The sequence below is a fragment of the Mirounga leonina genome, unplaced genomic scaffold, assembly GCF_011800145.1.
Source record: "Mirounga leonina isolate KUSES-001 unplaced genomic scaffold, KU_Mleo_1.0 Mir_152, whole genome shotgun sequence".
NCBI lineage: Eukaryota > Metazoa > Chordata > Mammalia > Carnivora > Phocidae > Mirounga > Mirounga leonina.
In genome coordinates this window covers 7195065-7217006 of record NW_023270380.1, presented here as the reverse complement: position 1 = coordinate 7217006, position 21942 = coordinate 7195065, and the positions used below count along the sequence as shown (strand labels likewise).

At 44.2% G+C, this 21942-nt stretch overlaps 1 protein-coding gene across 2 annotated transcripts in view; it reads right to left on the bottom strand.

Moving 5' to 3' along the window:
- MTR (5-methyltetrahydrofolate-homocysteine methyltransferase) overlaps nucleotides 1-21942 on the bottom strand; it is a 100706-nt gene that overhangs the window by 46742 nt on the left and 32022 nt on the right. The window contains exons 13-16 of one of the 2 annotated variants that reach the window (XM_035008527.1): nucleotides 19055-19167; nucleotides 15642-15782; nucleotides 13003-13188; nucleotides 644-823 (exon numbers count right to left, since the gene is read on the bottom strand). In XM_035008527.1, the coding sequence (XP_034864418.1) occupies nucleotides 644-823; nucleotides 13003-13188; nucleotides 15642-15782; nucleotides 19055-19167 (620 nt within the window). The remainder of the gene's footprint in view (nucleotides 1-643; nucleotides 824-13002; nucleotides 13189-15641; nucleotides 15783-19054; nucleotides 19168-21942) is intronic. The other variant, XM_035008526.1, reaches the window with a different exon arrangement.

Below are 21942 nucleotides of genomic sequence, written 5' to 3'. Positions count from 1 at the left end.
TGGCACTACATAGACTGTGCATTGGACACTTGTTTACAGAATGAGAGCTGAAACAAGTAGCAGAGTTTGTGGACCTCATCTGGGAACACGTGGGTTGGGCCACTCGAATTGTTCACCTCTCTGCAGAATGATTGCAAAAGCACCAAGAGAATTGATTTTGGGGTCACAAATAAACTTTAGCAAGTAGGTGAATCTGCAAACACAAAATCCATGGATAATTCAGACTGTACATAAGCGATAAAATGATAAAGAAAAGCAACAAAGTGGTATCATAAAACAGGATGACGGCTGCATCACAAAATTCAAAAGTTGAGGGTGTAATCTGAAAGGGAGAGTCACAGGGGCGCACATGGTCTGTTTCATGACCTAAGTAAAAGCTATTATGTGCTTCCTAATTATTTATTATACCCTGTATTTTTTATATATTTTCTCCAGTATGTACATTCTACTTCATAGCGTAAAACATCACATCAAAGAAAAATAATAAAGGGCCCTAAGTTTCAGAAAACCAATTTACTACCTAAGAGTAAACTGTCAACATTCCCAGCCAATAAACAGATATGTTAGCTCAAACTATTCACTGGAGCCATGACATAAATTTGAGTGATGTCCTGAGTAGAAGAGAGAAAATACCCATACTTACTTTAATGATTTTTGTTGCCTGGATAAAATTAACAGCATACAAGTTGTGCTCTTCCATCCCGGTACCAATGGTGAGGATGTTAGGGTCAAAGATGATGTCATTTGGATTAAAGCCCAGTTTTTTCACAAGTAGATGGTAGGCCCGCATGCACACTCTGATTTTGGTGTCTGTTTCTGTCGCCTGGGGAAAGGAGCAAAAGATGTAATTTAAAATAGAAAAATGAAGTGGTATCTACGAAAACAGAAGCACATTTTACTTTTCAAAGCACTTAACTATCAATGCTTGGATTTCATAGAAATCCAAATGCCAAGCATTTATCAAATTATCTCAGAGGAGGAGATGGTTTAAAGTCACTTTGTGTTTTCATCCGCACAACAGCTACACTGCTTCTGTGAAAATCACATCTTACACACACAGAGATGGTAGATTAATAAACAGGCTTCATACAAAATACACACATGCGATAAAGATTCAAATGCTCCTAAGGAACAATGAAAAAATAAGCATCCCTCCTGTCCCGAACTGCCCGCAGTACCTTAATGCATCATCCAGGCAACGCTACCACAAGCTTCCTGCTCTGACATTCCACAAAGATTCAAGGATATGTCCCCAGCTTCTTCCCAACCCCCCAAACACTGGCTAATTAATGTAGGCCTTAAGCCATCAATATAAATTAGTATTGCTCTTCAAAATAATGACATTGGAAGGCAAAGGAGTGACTCCAGCAAAGACTCAAACTCCCAGTCACTTCCCCTCATCCTCAGAATCAGGGCCCACATCTCCGGTTTGAATTCCTACCAACTGCCCCTCCTCTACTCTACTCTCCCCTCAGTTCCTCTGACAGTCCTGAAACTTGCCAAGCTCCTCCTACCTTCGGGCCTTTCCATTTATCAATGCCACTGGTGTGTAGCTCAGGACACACCAGGACGTGGCCGTGTGCCTCACGTCACTCGAGTCTCTTCCCAGTAAGGCCTTCCTCACTCACCGGCTCCAAACCAGCCCCTCCGCCATCTTGCCTGCTTCCTTTGTCTTCTTTATGGTACCTCTTTCTAGAACTTGTATTTATTTGGCAACTTCTTTATCTGCTTTATTATTTATTATTAACTTGTTGAGCCAGAATGCCAATCTTGCTATACCCCCCAAGTCTACAGCAGTGCCCGCCCAGAGTATGTACTCAATACTGTTCACTGAATGAATGTATGCTGCTTTTACTCAAAGCCTTTCCGAACTTTGTCATGGAGACTCTCTTCCCATCTAATTTACAACCTCAACACAGAGCTTATGCCACAAAGTACATTCTGAGTGATTTCTTATATAAAAAATCAAGTCTGGGCTGCCTGGGTGGCTCAGTTGGTTAAATGTCCACCTTTGGCTCAGATCATGATCCCAGGGTCCTGGGATCAAGTCCTGCATTGGGCTCCCTGCTTTGTGGGGGGTCTGCTTCTCCCTCCCCCTTTACCCCTGCCTGCCCCCACTTCCCCGTGTCCTCCCTTGCTCTGCTCTCTCTCAAATAAATAAATAATCTTAAAAAAAATATATCAAATCCGCTCTGAAGAAAAGCTGAACATTTGCTAGCACTAGAGTAGTTCCAAAAAACTAAGTCACATACAATTCTGAAGAGATGTGCAAAATGCTCCTGGAAAGTGGCCAACACCAATGAACCGCATGTTGAGTCTCCAAGCTACCTACTTTGAGGCAGGGCGCCCTTGGCTAGATGCGGACACTAAGCATGGTGAAGACTCAGGTCCTGATCACACACATTCTGACCTCTGGAGAGGGCTCTCCAGGCAAGCACACAGATGAGGGTGGGGACACTGTTGTAGCTCCAGGGTATTCAGGGAATCCCCACCTTCTAGAGAAAGACATGGTAGTCTAATTACACAAAGAGCTCGCGCTTACACCTAGGCTTTCAATAGCTTACCTACTTTGGTATCCATTCAACTATTCCCTTCAGTCTCGAATGTCTCCCTGCTTCCTGCAGCTGGTGGGGTTAGATTTCACCTCTGGCTGCCTCAAGGCACCCATGACGAAGAAGACCAAGGGGCCCTGGGAGAGGGAGACAGGAGTGGGCTCTGTGGCCTCACTGCTCCAGGCTTTAGGGAAGGTGGCAAGCTCTCATCTTCCTTAGCTGAAGTTCTTCAACAACTTACTTACTCCTTCAGTGAGAGTGACAAGGTTAAGAGCAAGATGTGGGCCCAGAAGAAAGGAGTCAGGAGCAGGTCACCCAGGGAAGCCTTTAGTTTTAGACTTTGGTTCATCCTTTACCAGCGAGCCAAATGAGAATTCGAGGTTCCAGGTTCATGGCCCAGCTAAGCTCCCTAAGAAAGAAGGTACAGGGGTTTGGGGCTCCAAAGCTAGAAGCTAGAGCTTCTTAGAACCTAGTTTGGTTGGTAGGTCAAGAAATCAAGGTCCTGCTCATTTCTCCAAGCCTCAAAGGACACCTGGCCTTATCTGGCAGGCTAAGTATGCTCCTCACAGGGGAGCAGGAAGTCCAGCCACCACACAAGCAACAAGGAGGAAGGTCTTCCCAGGACAGGAATCCTCTTATAGGGCCGGAACAGAATCACCAACTATCAGCCCCAGAAGGATGGGGCCTTGTCAAATTGTTCCTGTAGCACCCAGCAGAGTGCCTATCACCTTAACAGACAACTCCTATCTGCTGGATAAACAAAAGAATCTCAAAATGACCAGGCTTTCAGGGTACGGGCCTTTGCCAGGAGCAGGTCATATCACGTTAGATTCGCCAAGGTTTTCTTTGTCGTGTTCCTCAGCCAGGGTTATGAAATATGCACATCAGTCAGTCTCAGTCATGCCTGAGGATCTCACAGACCTGGAAGAGAGGTCCAGGAGACCCAGAAGAGAGGTCCAAGAGACCCAGAAGAGAGGCCCAGGAAAGAACGGAATGGGAACCTTCCTCTATTTGCAAGGGCTCTCAACTCTGGTTGCATATTATCGCTGGAGGCTTCTTATTCGTGTGCTAATACCTGGACTGCACCCTAGACCCGTTAGATCAGGATCTTGAGAAGAGACCTAAAGCAACAGTATTTTTAGGAGCCCCTAGTGATTCTAACATACAGACAGGATGGGGCCCCAGGTTGGTGAGGCGCCATCTTCTCCGGTCAAGCTATGAGAAAACCTGAGTGACAATACCACAAATCTAGGGGTCAAGAAGGAATAAATACTTTTAATGATTTTATGAGTTACCCAGTTTACTCTTGAGCTTCAGAAAGCTAGACAGCCATCAGTAGGTAGAAGATTTAGTTAAGAAATCCAACAGTCAGGCTTTGCTAGAATATCACTCTCGGGGAAAAAGGAGATAAAACAATTTTTGATTGACTCATCAAGGTGGATGCTGGGAGGAAGAGATAGAAAAGGTGGAAGATACCTAGAATCTATAAGAATGCAGCCAGACAAGGAACAGGGAAGGAACAAGACCAACTGCTGAGGTAGGTCAAAGGTTCCCCACGGAATGAGCTTCACATGGGCCAGGGAATGCGGCAGGAGGCCCATCCTGCTGCCACCAAGTCCCCAACAGCAGCAATGGAAAGGGACATCTGTGCCACCATCAGGAGGGCACTGACAAGTCAGAAGGAAAAAAGCCAAAGAAAGGTTTTACGTTTACTTAAAAAGTTTACGAGGACAAACGCTCTGGCTTTTCAGAACCACTGAGGGCGTCGGCTTAGTTCAGAAATTTTCTGGGTGGACTGTCCACTGTGGGCAGGAGTTAGGGATGCAGAAGCAGCATCTCGAGGTCAGAAGCGAAGGCACGGGGTGAAGACGGGGGAGATCCTGCTCGTGGCTGAAGAGCAGAGTAGAAGAGTGAGCTGGAGTCACTGGAAATGCAAGGCCAACCTGGAACGTGGTGCCCCCAGCACAGCTCATGTTCCATCAGGGAATCCGGAAGCCAGGGACTCGGGACTGAGCAGGAAACAGACCCGATGTCAGACAGGGAACGAGACTGAGAGGCGATCTCCAGTGTGCCAACACCAGGGAGGAGAAAAGGGTCTCATCTGGGACCACTGCTGACAAAGCAAATGAGGAAATCAGAAACCAGACTCATCTGCCTGTCATCATCATGATCCAATGCCCACCCATGGCTTTTTTTCTAGAAACCACAGGCAGAGGTTGTTGCTGGAAAAATCCTACTCGGAAGTGCCCAGGTGAAGCAGCACCATATCCTAACAGGGGGCACACGACCTGGTTCCAATCTTCTCTTTCACAAACAAGAATGCCAGGTGTGTGTGCTGGGAAGCCGGAGGGCCTGAGCTGAGGGAGACGCCAGCTATATGCTGTGCTGTTACTCTTGTGAAGTCAATGAACATCCCAGGCTCTGTGGATGTCTTAGGACTGAGTGCTTGGAGGCCCCCTATTCCTCACATCCCTGCCATGAACTCCCACCTCTGAAGGTAATCTAGAGAAGTCTCTTTCTTACTAAGAATTTAAGATCTGGGGTGCCTGGCTGGCTCAGTCAGAGGAGCATGCAGCTCTTGATCTTGGGGTTGTGAGTTCGAGCCCACATTGGGTGAAGAGATACTTAAATAAATAAATAAATAAACTTAAAAAAATAATTTAAGATCTATAGTCCATCTTATAAGGAAAGGCCCAAGAATGGAAATAATCATGTAAGCTTAGCCAGGGAGTAGGGACCTCTGTAGAGCCACTGAAAAGGAGGCACTTAAAATGCAGAAATATAGGTCGGATTTTCAGAAGGTCAGAGGAGAACATGTGAGAATCAGTTCCTAGGTGTGGGCCAACTACCTTCAGAGAGGGAAAATAAAGGGAATGTTAAGAACTATTACTTCCGTTTCCTAGAACTAGTTATAATACCATAGTGCGTATTTTCCTGGAAAATACAACTGAAAAACAGTATCAATTTATCTAAATTCAATAAAGAGGCCATTACCAAATAAAAATCCAAAAAATCACTACCAAAGGAAAAATATTTACGAAAGGAAAAATACGCCGATCACAACAACAACAAAGCAACACAAAATACCTAGGAACGTTCTTGAGATTTCCTATTTAAGAACAGCTATAAAACTTGATTAAAAGTAACTGGAAAGACATACCATGCTCCTGAATGACAACGCTGAATATTGCCAAAATAGCACTATTTTTAGGTTAGGGTTAATTAAATTTTAATCACTATCCCAATGGGGCTTTATTACTCCATAAACTGGAAAATTATTTTTCACATCAGTTTAACATAGGAAAATGTGTTGAATATAATGGATGCATTTATAGAATACTGATTCTTCTTTTATATAGTTTGCATGGGTGCAAACAAAAATGATACAGCCCATTCTATCATGTGATAATTATATTTCTAAGAAACCGACCTTACCAAAAATTATCATTTAAAATAATCATTTCAATTAGAAAAGGAAAATTAAATCTAGAAGTGAGTAGGAATAAAGTTACTTTCCCATAGAAATTTCAATGATAAAGGTGTTTAGTATTTTGTTAGAGTTAAAATAACAGGCAGGGGCCCCTGGGTGGCTCAGTCAGTTAATCATCCGGCTCTTGATTTTGGTTCAGGTCATGATCTCAGGGTTGTGAGAGCGAGCCCTGCACTGGGCTCTGCGCTCGGCACAGAGTCAGCTTGGAATCCTCCCTCTCCCTCTGCCCCTCCTCCCTCTTGTGTTCTCTCTCTCTCTGAAATAAATAAATAAAATCTTAAAAAAAAAAAACAGGCGATCAAAACTACTGACATCAACAGAAGACAGAGAAATGCTTCCTTATTCGCCTTTTATTCCAGAAGTTTCAGGGCCAGTCCCCTCTGCCACAGATGGCTTTGACTTGGCAGTCTTCATTGTAACATGAATCATAAACGTAAACTGAAATCGCAGGCAGATACTGCAACAAAAGCAGGTGTGAGTTCCTCTGCTCTGTCCAGTTGCAACAGTGGTTTTCCATCTGAGAGAGCCGCATTCTCCTTAGAAGCAACCGTGTCATGCACGCAAAGCGGATTCTGGTTAACTGACCGTTACACCCAAAAGCGTGATGAGAACTCGTCGACAGACATGCTTTATACCAAAATATCTGGATTGTTGGTTTCTGAGCTTTGCAAATACATGAATTTTTTGTTTTGCTCTTTATAACTGCTTACCACAATCCTTCAGTGAGCATTTACGTCTATAGTCATATAGAAAAATTACTTTGTAATAGGAAAAGCAGTATTTAAAAGGAATCTTTAGGGGCGCCTGGGTGGCTCAGTTGGTTGAGCGACTGCCTTAGGCTCAGGTCATGATCCTGGAGTCCCTGGATCGAGTCCCTGGATCGAGTCCCGCATCGGGCTCCCTGCTCAGCGGGGGGCCTGCTTCTCCCTCTGACCCTCCCCCCCTCATGTGCTCTCTCTCTCTCATTCTCTCTCTCAAATAAATAAATAAAATCTTTAAAAATAAATAAATAAATAAACGGAATCTTTAGTTCTACCACCTTACTCTAGTAATTACTTCCCTTAACAGCATTTTCTGCCCATCTTTATCAAATGTAGTTTTTACATAGTCATATACAGTGTCTAATTTTCAGTTTTACATTTTTTATTTACATTTTTTATAAGCACTGTCATCCTGCTCCATAATCTTCATAATTATTATCTGAATACTCTGAATAATATTCCAACAGAATGATGTAATCTAAGTTAGCATTTCTCTCCAGTTGGGCATTTAGGTTGTTTTTTTCTTCAATAAAGCTAGTGAAAAATTCTTGCATATATAGCGTTCTTATGCTGTTGAATTCTTTTATTGGGATAATTTCCCAGAAATGAGATCATTAGCTCAAAGGGTAGGAACATTTTTATGTCCCTTGGCAGGTATTATGGTGTTTTTCAAAAGGACCGTCCCAGTTGATGCTATGCTCTAGAATGAATAAGGCTTTCTGTTTACTACTGCTGGACCAGCACAGATCTTGATCATTTTTAAGTTTACTTTTACTAACTTAGTATGGATAAAACACTACCTTAATATTGCTCTAATTTGCATTCTTTCATAACTAGCAAGTTAAAAAATTTTTTGCCCTACACTTGCTTTTTCTTTGTAGTCACATTCAGATCTAAATTGGGAAGGCTTGTTCTCAGACAGAATCAAACACTATGCAATGCTAACAGATAAAGCATGGGGATTACACAGGGCTTGGAAACATGCATCAGTCTGCAGACTGGCAGAGCAGGGATCCAAACTTGGCTCCAGCTTGTCCTAGCTGACCTTGGCTCACTGTAAAATGGGACGACAGCTACCCCAGGTGGTTGCTATGAGGACTGAGATCCACTCTGCTGGTGGTTTTCAACCAGAGTTACACATCACCTCTGCGGCTTTAAAATTCCTGAAGCCAGATTTTAAAAACAAAACAAATGAGCAAAGGAAGAAAAGAGAGAGGCAAACCAAAAAACAGACCCTTGACTAGATAATCAACTGATGGTCACCTGAGGGGCGGGGGCGGGGGGATGAGTGAAACAGGTGATGGGGTCGTGACAAGCACCAGGTGATGCAGAGAACTGCTGAATCCTCTATACTGTACACCTGAAATTAATGTCACACTGTGTTAACTATACTGGAACTTAAAATTTGAAAAAAAATGAAAAAATTACTGAAGCCAGCTCTCACTCCCGACCCACTGAGTCAGGAACTCCAGGGGTGGAGCCCAGGGACGTACATGGTTTTTTTTTTTTTTTTTTTTTTTAGATTTTATTTATTTATTTGACAGAGAGACACAGTGAGAGAGGGAACACAAGCAGGGGGAGTGGGAGAGAGAGAAGCAGGCTTCCCGCCGAGCAGGGAGCCCAATGCGGGGCTCGATCCCAGGACCCTGGGATCATGACCTGAGCCGAAGGCAGACGCTTAATGACTGAGCCACCCAGGTGCCCCCGTACGTGGTTTTTAAAAGCACCCATAGAGACTACCCTTCCCCACGGGAGTGTTTCTGCCTCACATTCCTGGTTAAGCACCACAGACACGCAAAGCACACAACACTGCATTCTCATTCTCATTCTCAGAGCTGACCTTGCTTCCTACCTTCACTGAGAAAACAGAAGCAATTATAGACTCCCACCAGCACACCGCCCAGCGTGCCTCTGGATCCGCACTCTTACACTCGGCTTCCTCTCCCGCCGCGTGAGCCAGGCTTCCCCTCCACTAGCACGCTGATTGCCCTCCCTCTCCACTTACAAGGTCACGGACCCAGCAAATGCCCCCTTTTTCTGGTGCATCAGTTCTTCCCTCTCTACCAGACCATTCACATCATCAGCTTCCAGATATCCGGACACATACTGTCACATCACCCATCTTCTCTCTCTCTCTCTCTCTCTCTCTCTCTCACACACACACACACACACACACACACACACACCCTTCCTTAACCTCCTATCCATGTCTGGTTTCCACACTATGTCTCTGTTCCCTTTTACAGCAAAACTCCTCAAAAAAGGCTGTTTACACCTGCTGCCTCCAATTCTCCTTATTCTCTCTTGAACCCACTCCAATCGGGCTTTCATTTCCTTAGAAACAGTACAGCAAGATCATAAACTACCCCATTTCTAAATCCAATGACAAATTCTTTGTTTCATCCAACTCAATCCACCACAGCTCTTTTAAAATAGCTCATCATGCCTTTCTTGAAGCTTGTTCTTCTCTTGGCTTCCAAGTGAACCCTGTCTTTTGGTTCCTCTCCTACCAAATAGGATGCTCCTCCTCAAATTCTTCTGATGATGATGGTGTCTCCTCTTCTCCCCAGCCCTGAGCACTGCAGCTCCAAGATGCACTTGGTCCTAGGACCTCTGCTCGACAGTCATTCCTTTGGTGACAGAATAGTCTCCCTGCTTTAAATCCCATCCATGTACAAATTATTCCCAAGTTTATCCACATATGTCTATATATGTTAGATGACGTATGTGATCTGTGTTTTTGTTTCTTACTCCCTTTGCCCTCTAAGAATATAAATTGCACAAGGACAGAGACTAGGTTTTTCCCTGCAATCTCCCCAGGGCCTGGCACACACTAGGTGCTCAAGATAGATTTGAAAGGATTAAGGCCGGTATCTGCCTCCATCAAACAATAACAGATTTCCATATCAATTCTTAAAAGAACACTTAGATAACAGCAACAACAACAACAACAAAGAGCTCCTAGAAAAAGAAGAGATAAAGACTTAACAGCGGGTTTGGAGAATAAATATAAGGGTAGAAATCTCACACTGAGCAGAGCAAAATGCTAGAGCTGAAAAAAACAGGAAGGACAAGAAAATTAGGCAATCTTTCCAAAACATCTAGTATCTGAATGCCCCACATGCCAAAAGAGAAGATAAAACCATTCAAGAAAACTTGCTACAACCGTGGCCTCAAGTTTTCCAAATGAAAGGGCCCAATAGGGCCCAACATAATGGATGGCTCATCGTCAAGCGATTTCAGAACATCATGGACACAGAAGGTCCAAGAAGCATCCAGAAAGCAGGAAGATAAATAGGTTTTGCAAAAAAGAACCAAGGGTTAGAAGAGCACCAGTGTGGAAAACGATTCAAAATGATGTCAAGCTTGTACTCCGATACCCATACAATTGTCCCAGAAGTGTCAAAGTAGAATAGGGCCACTTTCAGACATGTAAGGCTTCAAAAATATTTACTGCCATGTTTTCTTTCCTAGGCAGCTGACAGAGGACGCACTCCACCAAATGAGAGATTAAGCCAAGAACTCAGACATTATGAGATGGAAAAGCCCGAGAGAGGGGCGAGAAGAATCCCTGGGATGGTGGCTCAGGGGCCAGTTGGGCAGCCAGCCTACGACCTTCCAGACCATGTCAGGAGACTGGGAGGGAGAATTCTTCAAGAAATCAAAATGACCGTCTACTGAGTGTGCCCGGATACACTGGATATTGGAAGTGTACACGACCAGGGGTATTCTGAACATACAATCTGTAAGAAACAAAGCAGACAGAAAGTCCTGATCTCGGGGTGCAGGAAAGGACTGGAGCTCTCGCACCCTGTCTCAGCCTGTGCACTGCTTACTGATGTGAGCGCCGAAAATAGTTACAACTAAAATTAACTGTACTGGGAGGGTGTGGGGAGAAAGGAAAGATGTGGGAAGGAGGGGGTAGAGGAGAGTAAAAATGCCAAATCTGTGGGCACTACAGAGAGGCAATGAATAACAGCGGAAACGGGGACTTGGAGATAAGGAGGTAAATGCTACAAGGAGCAGATAAGAAAGCTGACAACCGGTGCCTCTGGGCGTCTAGAGGGCTGCGGGCTTCTGTTTTCCATAAAGAGCCACACAGAACCATTTGTCTCTGGAACTAAAAATTATGTCCGAGGGTCCCACCACACGGAACTAGTAGTGGAAGAGGACTGGGTAACAACTTCGCAGACGCAGGAGTTAACTGCGTGTGTCCAAATGCTGCATGCGCATGCGCTTTGACCTAGCAGCCCCACTTCCACGAACGGACGAGGAAAACCAGGGCACAGGGGTAAAGGACTGAATGAATTAGGGTATTCGCTGACCACACTCATTCCACTAAAAAATCAAGAAACAACTATCATTTCACTCTGCTGAATAATAGCAGATCTCGGCTCAAATCCTAGTACTACTACATGCTACCTGTGATAACAGGGACTCAAGTGCATGGAATACAAAAATAATAATCATATATACCCAACATTTATACGTTGGGAGGAAAAGCTGATTTAACGTGTGAGGTGTGCCTGCGTGGTAAGAGTAAAGGTTCAATACCCGTTCATTATCAAAATGATCTCCTCTGCACTCTTCTGAATTATTTGAATTTCTCTCCTGATGAAAATACATCTTTTGTACAAATACAATAACCCTTTAGTTAAAAATAATTTTATTCTAAAAATACACAAAGCAGAGAAAGAAAAACAACATATAATCCCGTTTGTCAATTATATAAAAGAAGTCAGTATGTCCCCATCTGAAACCATCCCTACCCTCCAGTTACCTAGCAATTTTTTTCTCTGCTTATACAGACACACATATACCCATATTAATTCTTTATTAAATAAAACCAGAATCATGTCACCTGTTAGGTTTTTTTTTCCATTTTCCGATATATTGTTTCCATGGCTTCCATCACCTCATTCTTTTTACCTGGTACACAGTATTCCTTATGGCATGTAGTAAGAACCAAGGTATTCCACTACTGAAGAACTTTCAGAGTATTTCCCATTTTTCGCTACCACAGAGCCACAATAAGTGTGAACATATACCCTTACATATCAGCTTATTATTAAATTCCAAGAGGGGGCTGATTCATAAGGAATGGAGTTTTTTTCATTGTTTTTTAAAAAATATTGAATAGACACAAAAATAGTTGTAAAAGTCATGTGAGGTATATAGCAACAACAGGGGTGCCTGGGTGGCTCAGTCAGTTGAGCATCCGACTCTTGGTTTCAGCTCAGGTCATGATCTCAGGGTCATGAGATCAGCCGGTCGGGCTCTGCACTCAGTGGGGATCTGCGTGAGGATTCTCTCCCTCTGCCCCACCCCCCACTCATATTTTCACTCTTTAAAATAAATAAATCTTTAAAAAAATAATAAAGCAACAATACAATATAATCACTGCACGCCCTCCCTCGGATGAACTATCATTATGTTTGAAGTTTCCCATTGCCCCTCCCTGACTCCACAGCAGAGACATTATGAGAGGTGCCATGTGTCAATCTTTTACTTTTTTTCTCTTTGCTAAAAGAAACAAATATCTCATTAATGCTTCCTTTTTCCTATCTTTAATCATTGTAACATATAGTATCTTCTCATAGGTTTATTGGCTATTTGCATTTTTTCCTATAAGCTGCTTATTCATTTCCTTTATCTTCTTTTGGGTTGATTTGGGTGTTTTATTTTCTGATTTACGGAAACGCTGCATATTGGGGCTATTAACCCGCTGTTACTACTCATGTTGCAGATAATACCATGCCCTTCACCAGAGAAAGTGTTACATTCCCATGCGGATAGCTCTATTAATTTTCCTTCTGGCTTCCCAACTTTAGGTGAGGATTTGCCCATACACTCTTTAGAATTTTGCTTTATATGTTTAGATCGTTCATTGACGCAGACTTTATTTTAGTAGATGGTGGGAAATAGGTCTGTACTTTATTTTCTCCCAAGTGCACAGCCAGTAGGTCTAATAGCTTTTACTGAATAATTCCTTTCTCCATCGATACAGCGACTACTACACATCCAATTTTCACACACACACGATACAAGTGTCTGTACGTGTGTATGATGCGCGTGTGTGTGCCTATGTGTATACATATACATTTGTGGTGTTTACACAGCTGTTTCAGACTCTGTTCTCTTCCACTGCTCTGTCTCGCCCAGGGAACGCCATGGAGCGAGGTCCAAAGAAATCACTCACCTGCCCTTCTTCATCAAAAGCCATGACCACCGCAGCAGCTCCAAACTTCTTAATCTTTCTAGCCTTCGCCAAGAAGTCATCCTCTCCCTCCTTCAGGCTAATGCTGTTGACAATGCACTTGCCCTGGCAGCACTTCAAGCCGGCTTCAATCACAGCAAAATTGGAAGAGTCGATGCACAAGGGCACCTAGACCAGAGGGGCAGGAAGAATCAGGGAAAAATCACAGGTCACACAGATTCCCTTCTGAGGGCCAGCTCCCAGTCCTCATTTAGTATGTAGGGAAACAGTACACCAATAACAGTGTGGCAGAAAAAGGATTTTAATGTACTTGTTCTTTTAAAGCCCATAACACTTGGAGTGATTCCGGTCCTACAGGCGACCCCATGCATGAGTCCAAAATTTACACACATCAAAGATCCCAGCTAAATACCAGGACGAAATCACAGAGCTCAGCTCATCTGCTTCATTCCCAGTTTACACCTTCCAGTGCCTACAGCTCAAACAGGATTCCGGTATCCCTGATCTGACTCTGGGATTAAGGTTTGGCCTCACATCCTCGGGAACAGCCCTCCAGCCAAGTTATTCACATCCAATCTTCCCTTTAGAAAATCAAGTTCCTGGGCGCCTGGGTAGCTCAGTTGGTTAAGCGACTGCCTTCGGCTCAGGTCATGATCCCAGAGTCCCTGGATCGAGTCCCGCATCGGGCTCCCTGCTCGGCAGGGAGTCTGCTTCTGCCTCTGACCCTCCTCCCTCTCATGCTCTCTGTCTCTCATTCTCTCTCTCTCAAATAAATAAATAAAAAATCTTTAAAAAAGAAAGAAAATCAAGTTCCTGACTGGATAAGACAAAATTTTACTCTTAGAAAGGAAAAACGTAATATTTAATAAATGTATATAACTACGAGAAAGGACGAAGTTGGAAGGCACAGATGAGAACAGGGCCAATTTTACTAGTCTCCATGCATTCATGCCTCTGTTCCGGGAAAGGTGAAAGTAAGGGTTTCGAGGCAGGACTAGAGTCAAGCACAGAAATGAAACAGGGCAGCTGATCTAGGCTCCTTTGCTTAAGTCACTCAATAAGTATATAATTAAGCGACAACCACATTAGGCCGCACGCTAGCCTTGGGGGCAATGACAGAGTTGGTGGCTCCCTGGCTTCCCCGAGCTTTATAAAGATAAACAATTTAACAAGTAACGACATAAAGTGTGGGGGACGTGAGGGCAGGAGAGGGGCATAGCTGTCATGAAAGCCTGCTTCAGGGGCACCAGACCCCACCTGTGCATGGGGGGCGGGCAGGAGAATCACGGAAAGGTTCCCAGGGCAATCGGCTCTTCCTCAGGCCCACCTCCAAAGGAGAGAGAGCACAACGGAACAAGGGATTCTCGCTTCTACCCTTTCCCAGCACGCTGGTAATGACAGGTTTGTGGTCAAGTACTAGTGCCAATACCAGGCCAATGTTTTAAAGTGCTGGTTGAGTGTGGTGTCCCAACTCCGCTGGTGAAAATGTGCTAGTCGCACCTTTTTATGCTCGACTCCAGCTGTTCATAATTTGGTCTCAAATAAATTGTGGTAGGAGGTCCAATCCAGGAAAGATAAGGAAGAACAATTACTGGAGCAATCAGAACAGTAATTAATTAACAATGTCTTAAGTTACACAAGGCTGTTCATAGTGAAGGCACTTTTATCTTCAGGGTTCGAGAGTCAGACACAGCAGGTATGACTGCTCCCACTTCAGGGCAGAGGAAGGAAACTCGGGTCAATGGTCAGTTGGCTTGCCTGGGACCGTAAGAGTCTTCCGACTCCCAGCAGAGCCCCCTTCCTACCCCTCAGCTGATGAACAGCTGCTCCCCCTTCTCCGTACCTTAAATTCTCAAAATATTTACTCCCAGAGGAGTGATGAGGCTTTTTACTGAGGAGTTTAAAGACACAAATGAAAGATGGGTTAATGTAATCCACTGCTTACCGCAAGACGCCTGACTTAAGCACTGGCTGAAGGCCTAACGAAACACTGACAGCCCCGTCTCTCAAAGCACTAGGAAGTTTCTTTAAAAAAGAACTTCACAAATCACTTCTCCATCACAAATTCAATGGTAGAGAAATGAAGTAAAAACTTTAAAGATTTTAGGATCCACCTAAAAAATGTTTTAAAGAACTGGACACACAAATTAGTTTTCATCTTTTAAAGAACAAATGTAAAAGCTGACATATGCTATTTTGATTTAATCTTGTTTTATAGTTTTGTTTACTCTGATAAGCCCCAGAAGGTCTCTTCCTCCCGCAATAAGGAAGAACTGCCTGAGTGACCCTGTGCTCAGAACAGAACTAATGTCTTGGTAGGAACAGGCAACTAATGTCCTTCAGAGACGTGGGAAGGAGGTTCTTAGTCCATCCAGACATCAGAGGAAACTCAATTCTTGTGAGCAATTCCAGAAGCCTTGGAAACAGCTGAGCTGAAGTCACAACTCTCTCTGGTTTATATCGAAAGACTACCATTAGGGAAGAAAGTGACAAACAGAAACCGTTCACTTTCACTGTAGGAAAAGAGAACACCAGGGCGTGCGATGACGGATCCCTGGGACAAGTGACAAAGTTAAATGAGTGACAGATGAGGGCAGGTAAATCCCCTCATTTTGTACAACCTTGGCGATGTCGGGCTCGGAAGCAATGAAGTTGCAAAATCTGGTCATTGCACTCGGACCATCCAGCATGCCATCATCCATGTTGATATCCAACACCTGCGCTCCCATTTCCACCTGCATTTTGGCAACACTCAGTGCTTCCTGAAGGAAGAATGCCAGAGGAGGCAGCATTAGGAGAAGGTGACTCAAGAGAAGGCTACAAAAGTCATCCCTACCACCCCAGCAGTCCTTTCAAATCAGACAGGATGAACCAGCCTCCCCAAGTCCCGGCCTGCTCTCCTCCCATCCATCATCACAATCTGATGACTGGCCTTTCCTCCACATCTCCTCCCTCATTTCAGTTCACGACTCAGAATCCACCAAGGCTCTGTCCTCCTGCCATAAAGAAGCTCAACTCCCTCAGCCTGGCGTTCCAGGCCTTCTGTGACCCGGCCCCACTCTTCCTCTCCTGGTTCCCTTCACCCAACCACATCTGTTTCCACTTCAGGGTCACAGATCAAGTTGTCTCCTCTGCTTGGGATACAATCCCTTTCCCTTCTATACTGTTTAGGACCCAGCTCAAGCCCCAGCTCCTCCAAAAAAGTCCTCAGAGAAACCATCCACAACTTCTGTGACTCTTCAGTGTTTGCCAAGACATGCAAAGTGTGTTGCAGACTGTTGGTAAGAGTTACATGAAATAGGAGTTAAATAAAATCCAACAGATTTTTATACTGGAAGGCTTTTCAAATCCTTTAATACACTGTCACCCACTGTAAATATCCAAGAACAGAATACGCAGCATTTCCCAACTTGTGACCACTGAAGGAGTATCTTGTAGGCTCAGTGCTCCAGAAAACATACTTTGGGTGGGAAACATGGCTTATTCCACAATGACGTGCTGCCTCTGTAACTTCTGCAATGACTGTGATCATTACATCATCGTGGTCTATGAGATCATCGTTTCCCCAGGATTTCATGAGTATTAGCTTATTCCTCAAAATAGAGTGTAAGTGTTTGGAACTCTGGAAAGGTCTTAGGTTTCTCCTGCTCTCCTTTGAACAATGCTGGGCAAAATATACACGTTCCATAATGCTTTCTAACTAACTGATAAAACAGGGTTTATTTTAGGTCTTCATCGTACACTTTGTAATGTAATAAAATAAATAAGGATAAAATCAATAGTAGCTTCTGATGTTGTCTTATTTTTTCTTTAGCTTAAGAAAACGACATCGAAATTTTAATCATTGTGACAGAGCAGGCATGAGACCTTTTGCATATGCCACAAGGAAAGACCATTCGTAATGACCCAAGGTTACACAGGAAAAGGATCACAATAAAATTCAGCACATCAAAAAATGTTTTTTCAGTATTGGCAATGTGTGAAATATTATAAAGAATCGAAAGCATGCGTCCCAATCCCTGTTCCTGGAGGGCTTACATCTAGCTGGGGACATATGACATAGTCACACAAAGAGCCAGCAGTGTTGCCATGTGAGGTGTGAGTCAAGTGCGAGACGGCCTGCAAAGCAGGAGAGGGCCAGTCTCTGCGGACTGAAATGGAGGAAGCCACCTCAGAGGAACAGTCTTCAGCTGGCCGCTGGGAGACAGACTGGAGGAAGCAGAGCGGAGACAGCCAGCAAACTGGTGAGACCAGAGATCGAAAGAGCTGGAAAGCAGAGATGCCAATACCTGACCTTTCTATTCCAGAAAAGTCACGGAGTAAAATCTTGGAGATCCAACCCTCCCAAATGGGCTCGCTACGATGACGTCATTTGTACAAGGTGAGCAAAAATCAGCCCTGGAGCTTCTTTCAAGGTCAGTGCTCCTTCCGTTAAACCACAAAGGCTTGAGGGATCGCTAACTCAGGGAAAAGTAGAATCAAATGAGGAGTCAGCCCTAGCGGCCCCCTGACAGATCCCACTGCCTCCTCCTGTGTCCTGCAGGCAGGGACAGCAGAGTGGCCTTGGGGTCTATCATTCACTTGCTGTGAACAACAGGTGAGTAGTTTGCCTTCCCCCAGATGTACGTGGGAAAAATGGGGGTAACAATAGAACCTATCTCATGGGTCTGTGAGGATTCGGTGAGTAATGATGGAAAGCACCTCGCACCATGACTGGCACATAGTAAGACCCTACTGAAGGCTAGATATTATTACTCCCATCCGCTTTCATGTTCCTAAGTTGCCCTCTGTCCTCAGTATCAAATCTATCAAATCTGACAGCTCAAAGGGACACCACAGAATGGCCATAAGAATCAAAAAGTAAATAGAAACATGGCCAACTGAAGAATGCTATGTAACTACTAAGGGTCATCAGGACTTCAGAGAGGAACAAACAAGAAAAAAAAGGCATGGGTACAGAAGCAAGCCTTCTGGAATGTTCGGGTGACAGGTCGGGATGGGAAGACAGTCTGGTGTCTAAGTGAGCGAAATGAATGGTGGCCTAAAGAGCTTGGATTTTCTCCCATCTGCACAAAATGTGACCTTGTGAAAGCTTCTGATCTGGGGGAGGGCTGTGACAAGAGCTCACGGCAGCAGCAGCAGGAATGCAGGGCAGAGGGCAGACGGAACCTGCCAGGAACCAGCAAAGCAGCTAAGCAGGCCGTGTCGGTGTGCCACAGAGGGGCGCCACCGAGTGCTACCGTGGAGCAGTAACTAATAAGTCCATGAAGGCTGATAAATGGCTCCTTTCTTGGTGATTAAAATGAAGTCTGCTTTGATACTGATTTCTGGAAAATCTATTTCCTAAAGCTTGCAAAACCTCCAAGTGACAGTTGATGATAAAATAAATCATCACGAAAGCCCAGACTAAATTCCTCCAATGTTTAACTTACTATTTTAGTAAGAAAAAAAAAAAATCTATCCGGCTGTGTAGGGTAGGCTCTATGGGGATCAGAGTTTGCAGACCCACAGAGTGACCAAGCTGAGAAATACTATGGCTAACCCGTCATGTAGACTCTCCACGGCAGGGGCCTATTCCTTCTTTTCTGTGTGCTTGTTTATTTTAGTCTAGAGCCAGCAGAATCAAGACCACCGCACTAGTCAGCTGTTGGATGTGGTCACGAGGAAGTGACTAGGAATGCTCTTGGCTTCTCCTTTCCCTGGAAGGATTTGTGAGAAGCCAACATGAAGAGTATTCTCAAATTCTTAAACTTACTTCACAGTTAATAGAAACAGCCAGAACCTGGATCCCTCCCACCTCACCCCACTTCAGATCCCAGAGGCAGTTCTTTTTGACAAATATTAATAACAGCAGCTTCAGTCTCCCGAAGCCGCAGGCTCCCACCTGCCCACCTGCTGCAGACACACGTGACCGTTCTCCTCACGGTCCCCAGAAGCTCTGCTAATAACACTCTCGAAGGCAGAGCTGTCTCATTTACATGCTGTCTAGCCAAAAACATGGCAGATGCCTCAAGGGTCTTAATGAGATGCTCACTTCATAGTTTCCTGCCATGATGAGTTTAGCAAACTTCCTGGATCCTGCCACGTTACAGCGCTCTCCAATGTTAACAAAGTTGGTGTACGGTCCGATCCTGAAGGGCTCTAGACCTTAAAAGGAGAAGCATTTTGAAAATTTTCTGAAAATTCATAGGATGACATGAGACAGACAGAAAACAAATGTTTTCATTGAGAAAGAAGCTTCGGCGGCACAGCCCACAGGACTAGACAGGATCCCTGATGTGGGATTAGGACCATGGCCTCCTCCCCCAGGGATATTTAAACACAACAAAGGCTACATGTTACAGCTACGTGGACACCCAGAACTCCCAAAGGAAGTATTTTAGGAGTGGAGATGCAAAATGTTTCTAAAGAACTGCTTCATACCAGGGACGCCTGGGTGGCTCAGTCAGTTAAGCGTCTGCCTTCGGCTCAGGTCATGATCCCAGGGTCCTGGGATCGAGTCCCACATTGGGCTCCCTGCTCCACGGGGAGCCTGCTTCTCCCTCTGCCTCTGCCTCTCTCTCTCTCTCATGAATAAATAAATAAAATCTTTAAAAAAAAAGAACTGCTTCATACCAGCTCTGAGAAACAAGGAAACATTATCATCATACCCCTATTTCACCAAGAGTGGGGGGTGGAAGCCATGAAGTTAGAATCAGAAGGATCACTCTGCAGCCGTCCACCCAGACATCAGCTTGAAGCCGGATGGAGTAAGCTTTCATAATCACACCAGCTGTGAGCTGAGCGCTTTACCTTATGTCTTTGATCCAGAGGCCATGAACCTATAACCAGCAAGGACGAATGGGATCACAAGGAAGGACCCATGCTGAGCCCCGGGAGACAGGATTTGCCGCAGCACATCCCCCACTCATGAGCTGACGCTGGGAAAACTGGGGCTCTCTGCACCTCTCTCCTTGTATCTCTCCTGTTACAGGCCAATTGAGGGGCAAATACCGGCTTTCTAATTATGAACACATTCACGGAGGTAAAAAGCGAGATGAGGCGTAAAGCATCACTATAGAAACAGCCCTTAACTGTTTTTGCTCTACTTGTTCTACTGAAAGTGTGAGGCGAGGGGGGCTTGCAGGGTGGTTACAGGAAGGATGGAGGGACAGCCAGCCGCGGGTTCAAAGCCCAGGGACACTTCTTTCATAGCTTCTGATCGTATAAAAGAGAGATGTAAAAGGATGGTTTTTCATACTTGTTTCATACATTTCATGGCACTATTGTAAAAATGAGACTAGAGAACACTGATAAGCATAAAATTAGCACCAGCAGTCATAGCCGTTGTTGTCAATAAAAGAAAATGGCTTTTGTGTCCTTCGTCAAAGCACTGGTTGAGAAAGAACAAAATATCAGGGAAAGGAAAAAAACGAATATGAGATGAGCAATCACAAAAGTATTCCAGACTGTTTAAGGGACTGGGGAAGCTATCCCTTCCCAGTTTTGTCCTATGATTTCTTCCCACTGGGAGTGACCCTCCGAGTGAGCCGCAGGGTGGCCCCGGGCCTTAGTCAGACCCGGGGGCATGCAGGACAGGCAGACAGCTGGGCCGACGTGTAAATGCTCAAGGGGTCCTGCATCATCACCCTATGAGTGCCGCATACAGAGGGCTTCTCATCAGTTACACATGTGAAGTATCTGATATAAAAACTACGGTTTTCTTAAGTTTGTAATCCATGAAAGAGTATGTTTGATGTCATTCTTTAAAATCTGATTGAAGGTGATTTTTAAAGCAATTTAGAAATAGCACATGAAATTCAAATCAGAAGAAGAGGATTCTTTTATTCTTACATCTAAATTCTTCTTTAAAAATCGTATCTAGAAGAGCCTGGGTGGCTCAGTCAGTTAAGCATCTGCTTCAGGCTCAGGGCATGATCCCGGGGGTCCTGGAATGGAGCCCCATGTCGGGCTCCCTGCTCAGCGGGGAGCCTGCTTCTCCCTCTTTCCCTCCCCCTGCTTGTGCTCTCTCTCTCTCTCTCAAATAAATAAAATCTTAATTAAAAAAATAAATTAAAATAAAAATCATATCTAAGTGGTTCTCTTCTTGTTTCAATTGTGGGAAAGGCTGACTATTTAAACTGCTAGTCCTTGGCTGAAGCAAACAAGTTTTAAGATCTAAGGATGAAATAAACTATCCTACCACACCTCTCTCTGTTTTCTGGAGAACAAAAAGAAAACAAGGAAGACTGAAGAGGGTTTTTAACCCAACTTCACACTCACTCACTGGGATGAATTCGATGAAGTTATATTCCAACTGAGAAAAGTAGGTGTTCCTTTTACTTTCCCTTGTATTTTATTTCAATTTTCTTAGAGGAACATAAGGAACAAAAATATTTCAATTCAGAGAAATGCTAAATTCTAAATTATTAGGGTGCCTAATTTCCCATGTGCGCTATTTGTATGTTCTCTAAGAATCTGTGTGTGTGTGTGTGTGTCTATATGTGTATATATATATATATAGACACACACACACAATTATTTTCCTTAGAAATACTACCTAACAATACATCATTGAAGTATTATGGGGAAAACATAAAATTTAAAGTTATGTTTCTAATGGATGGCATGATAAACTCTTTTATTAACGTTCCTTATTTGAACATCAACACTCGTTCTCAAAAAGGGAAGCTGCCCACCTTATGGGACTGTCGAGCACCAGAGAACAGTCAATACCACACCTCTCTGTAAAGTCCTAAATACGTGGTGAATCTCAGATGGCGACAATCATGTTGTAGAAGCAAGCACAATTTTCTACGAAGAGGCTGCTGTCGTGACAAACCACTGAGCCTCGACAGTTTGGAATTTTCAATAACTAAGAGCAAGTCTGATGATTACAACAGTTAGCCTGTGGCCGAGAGTATGTTTTCAAAGCAGTGCCTC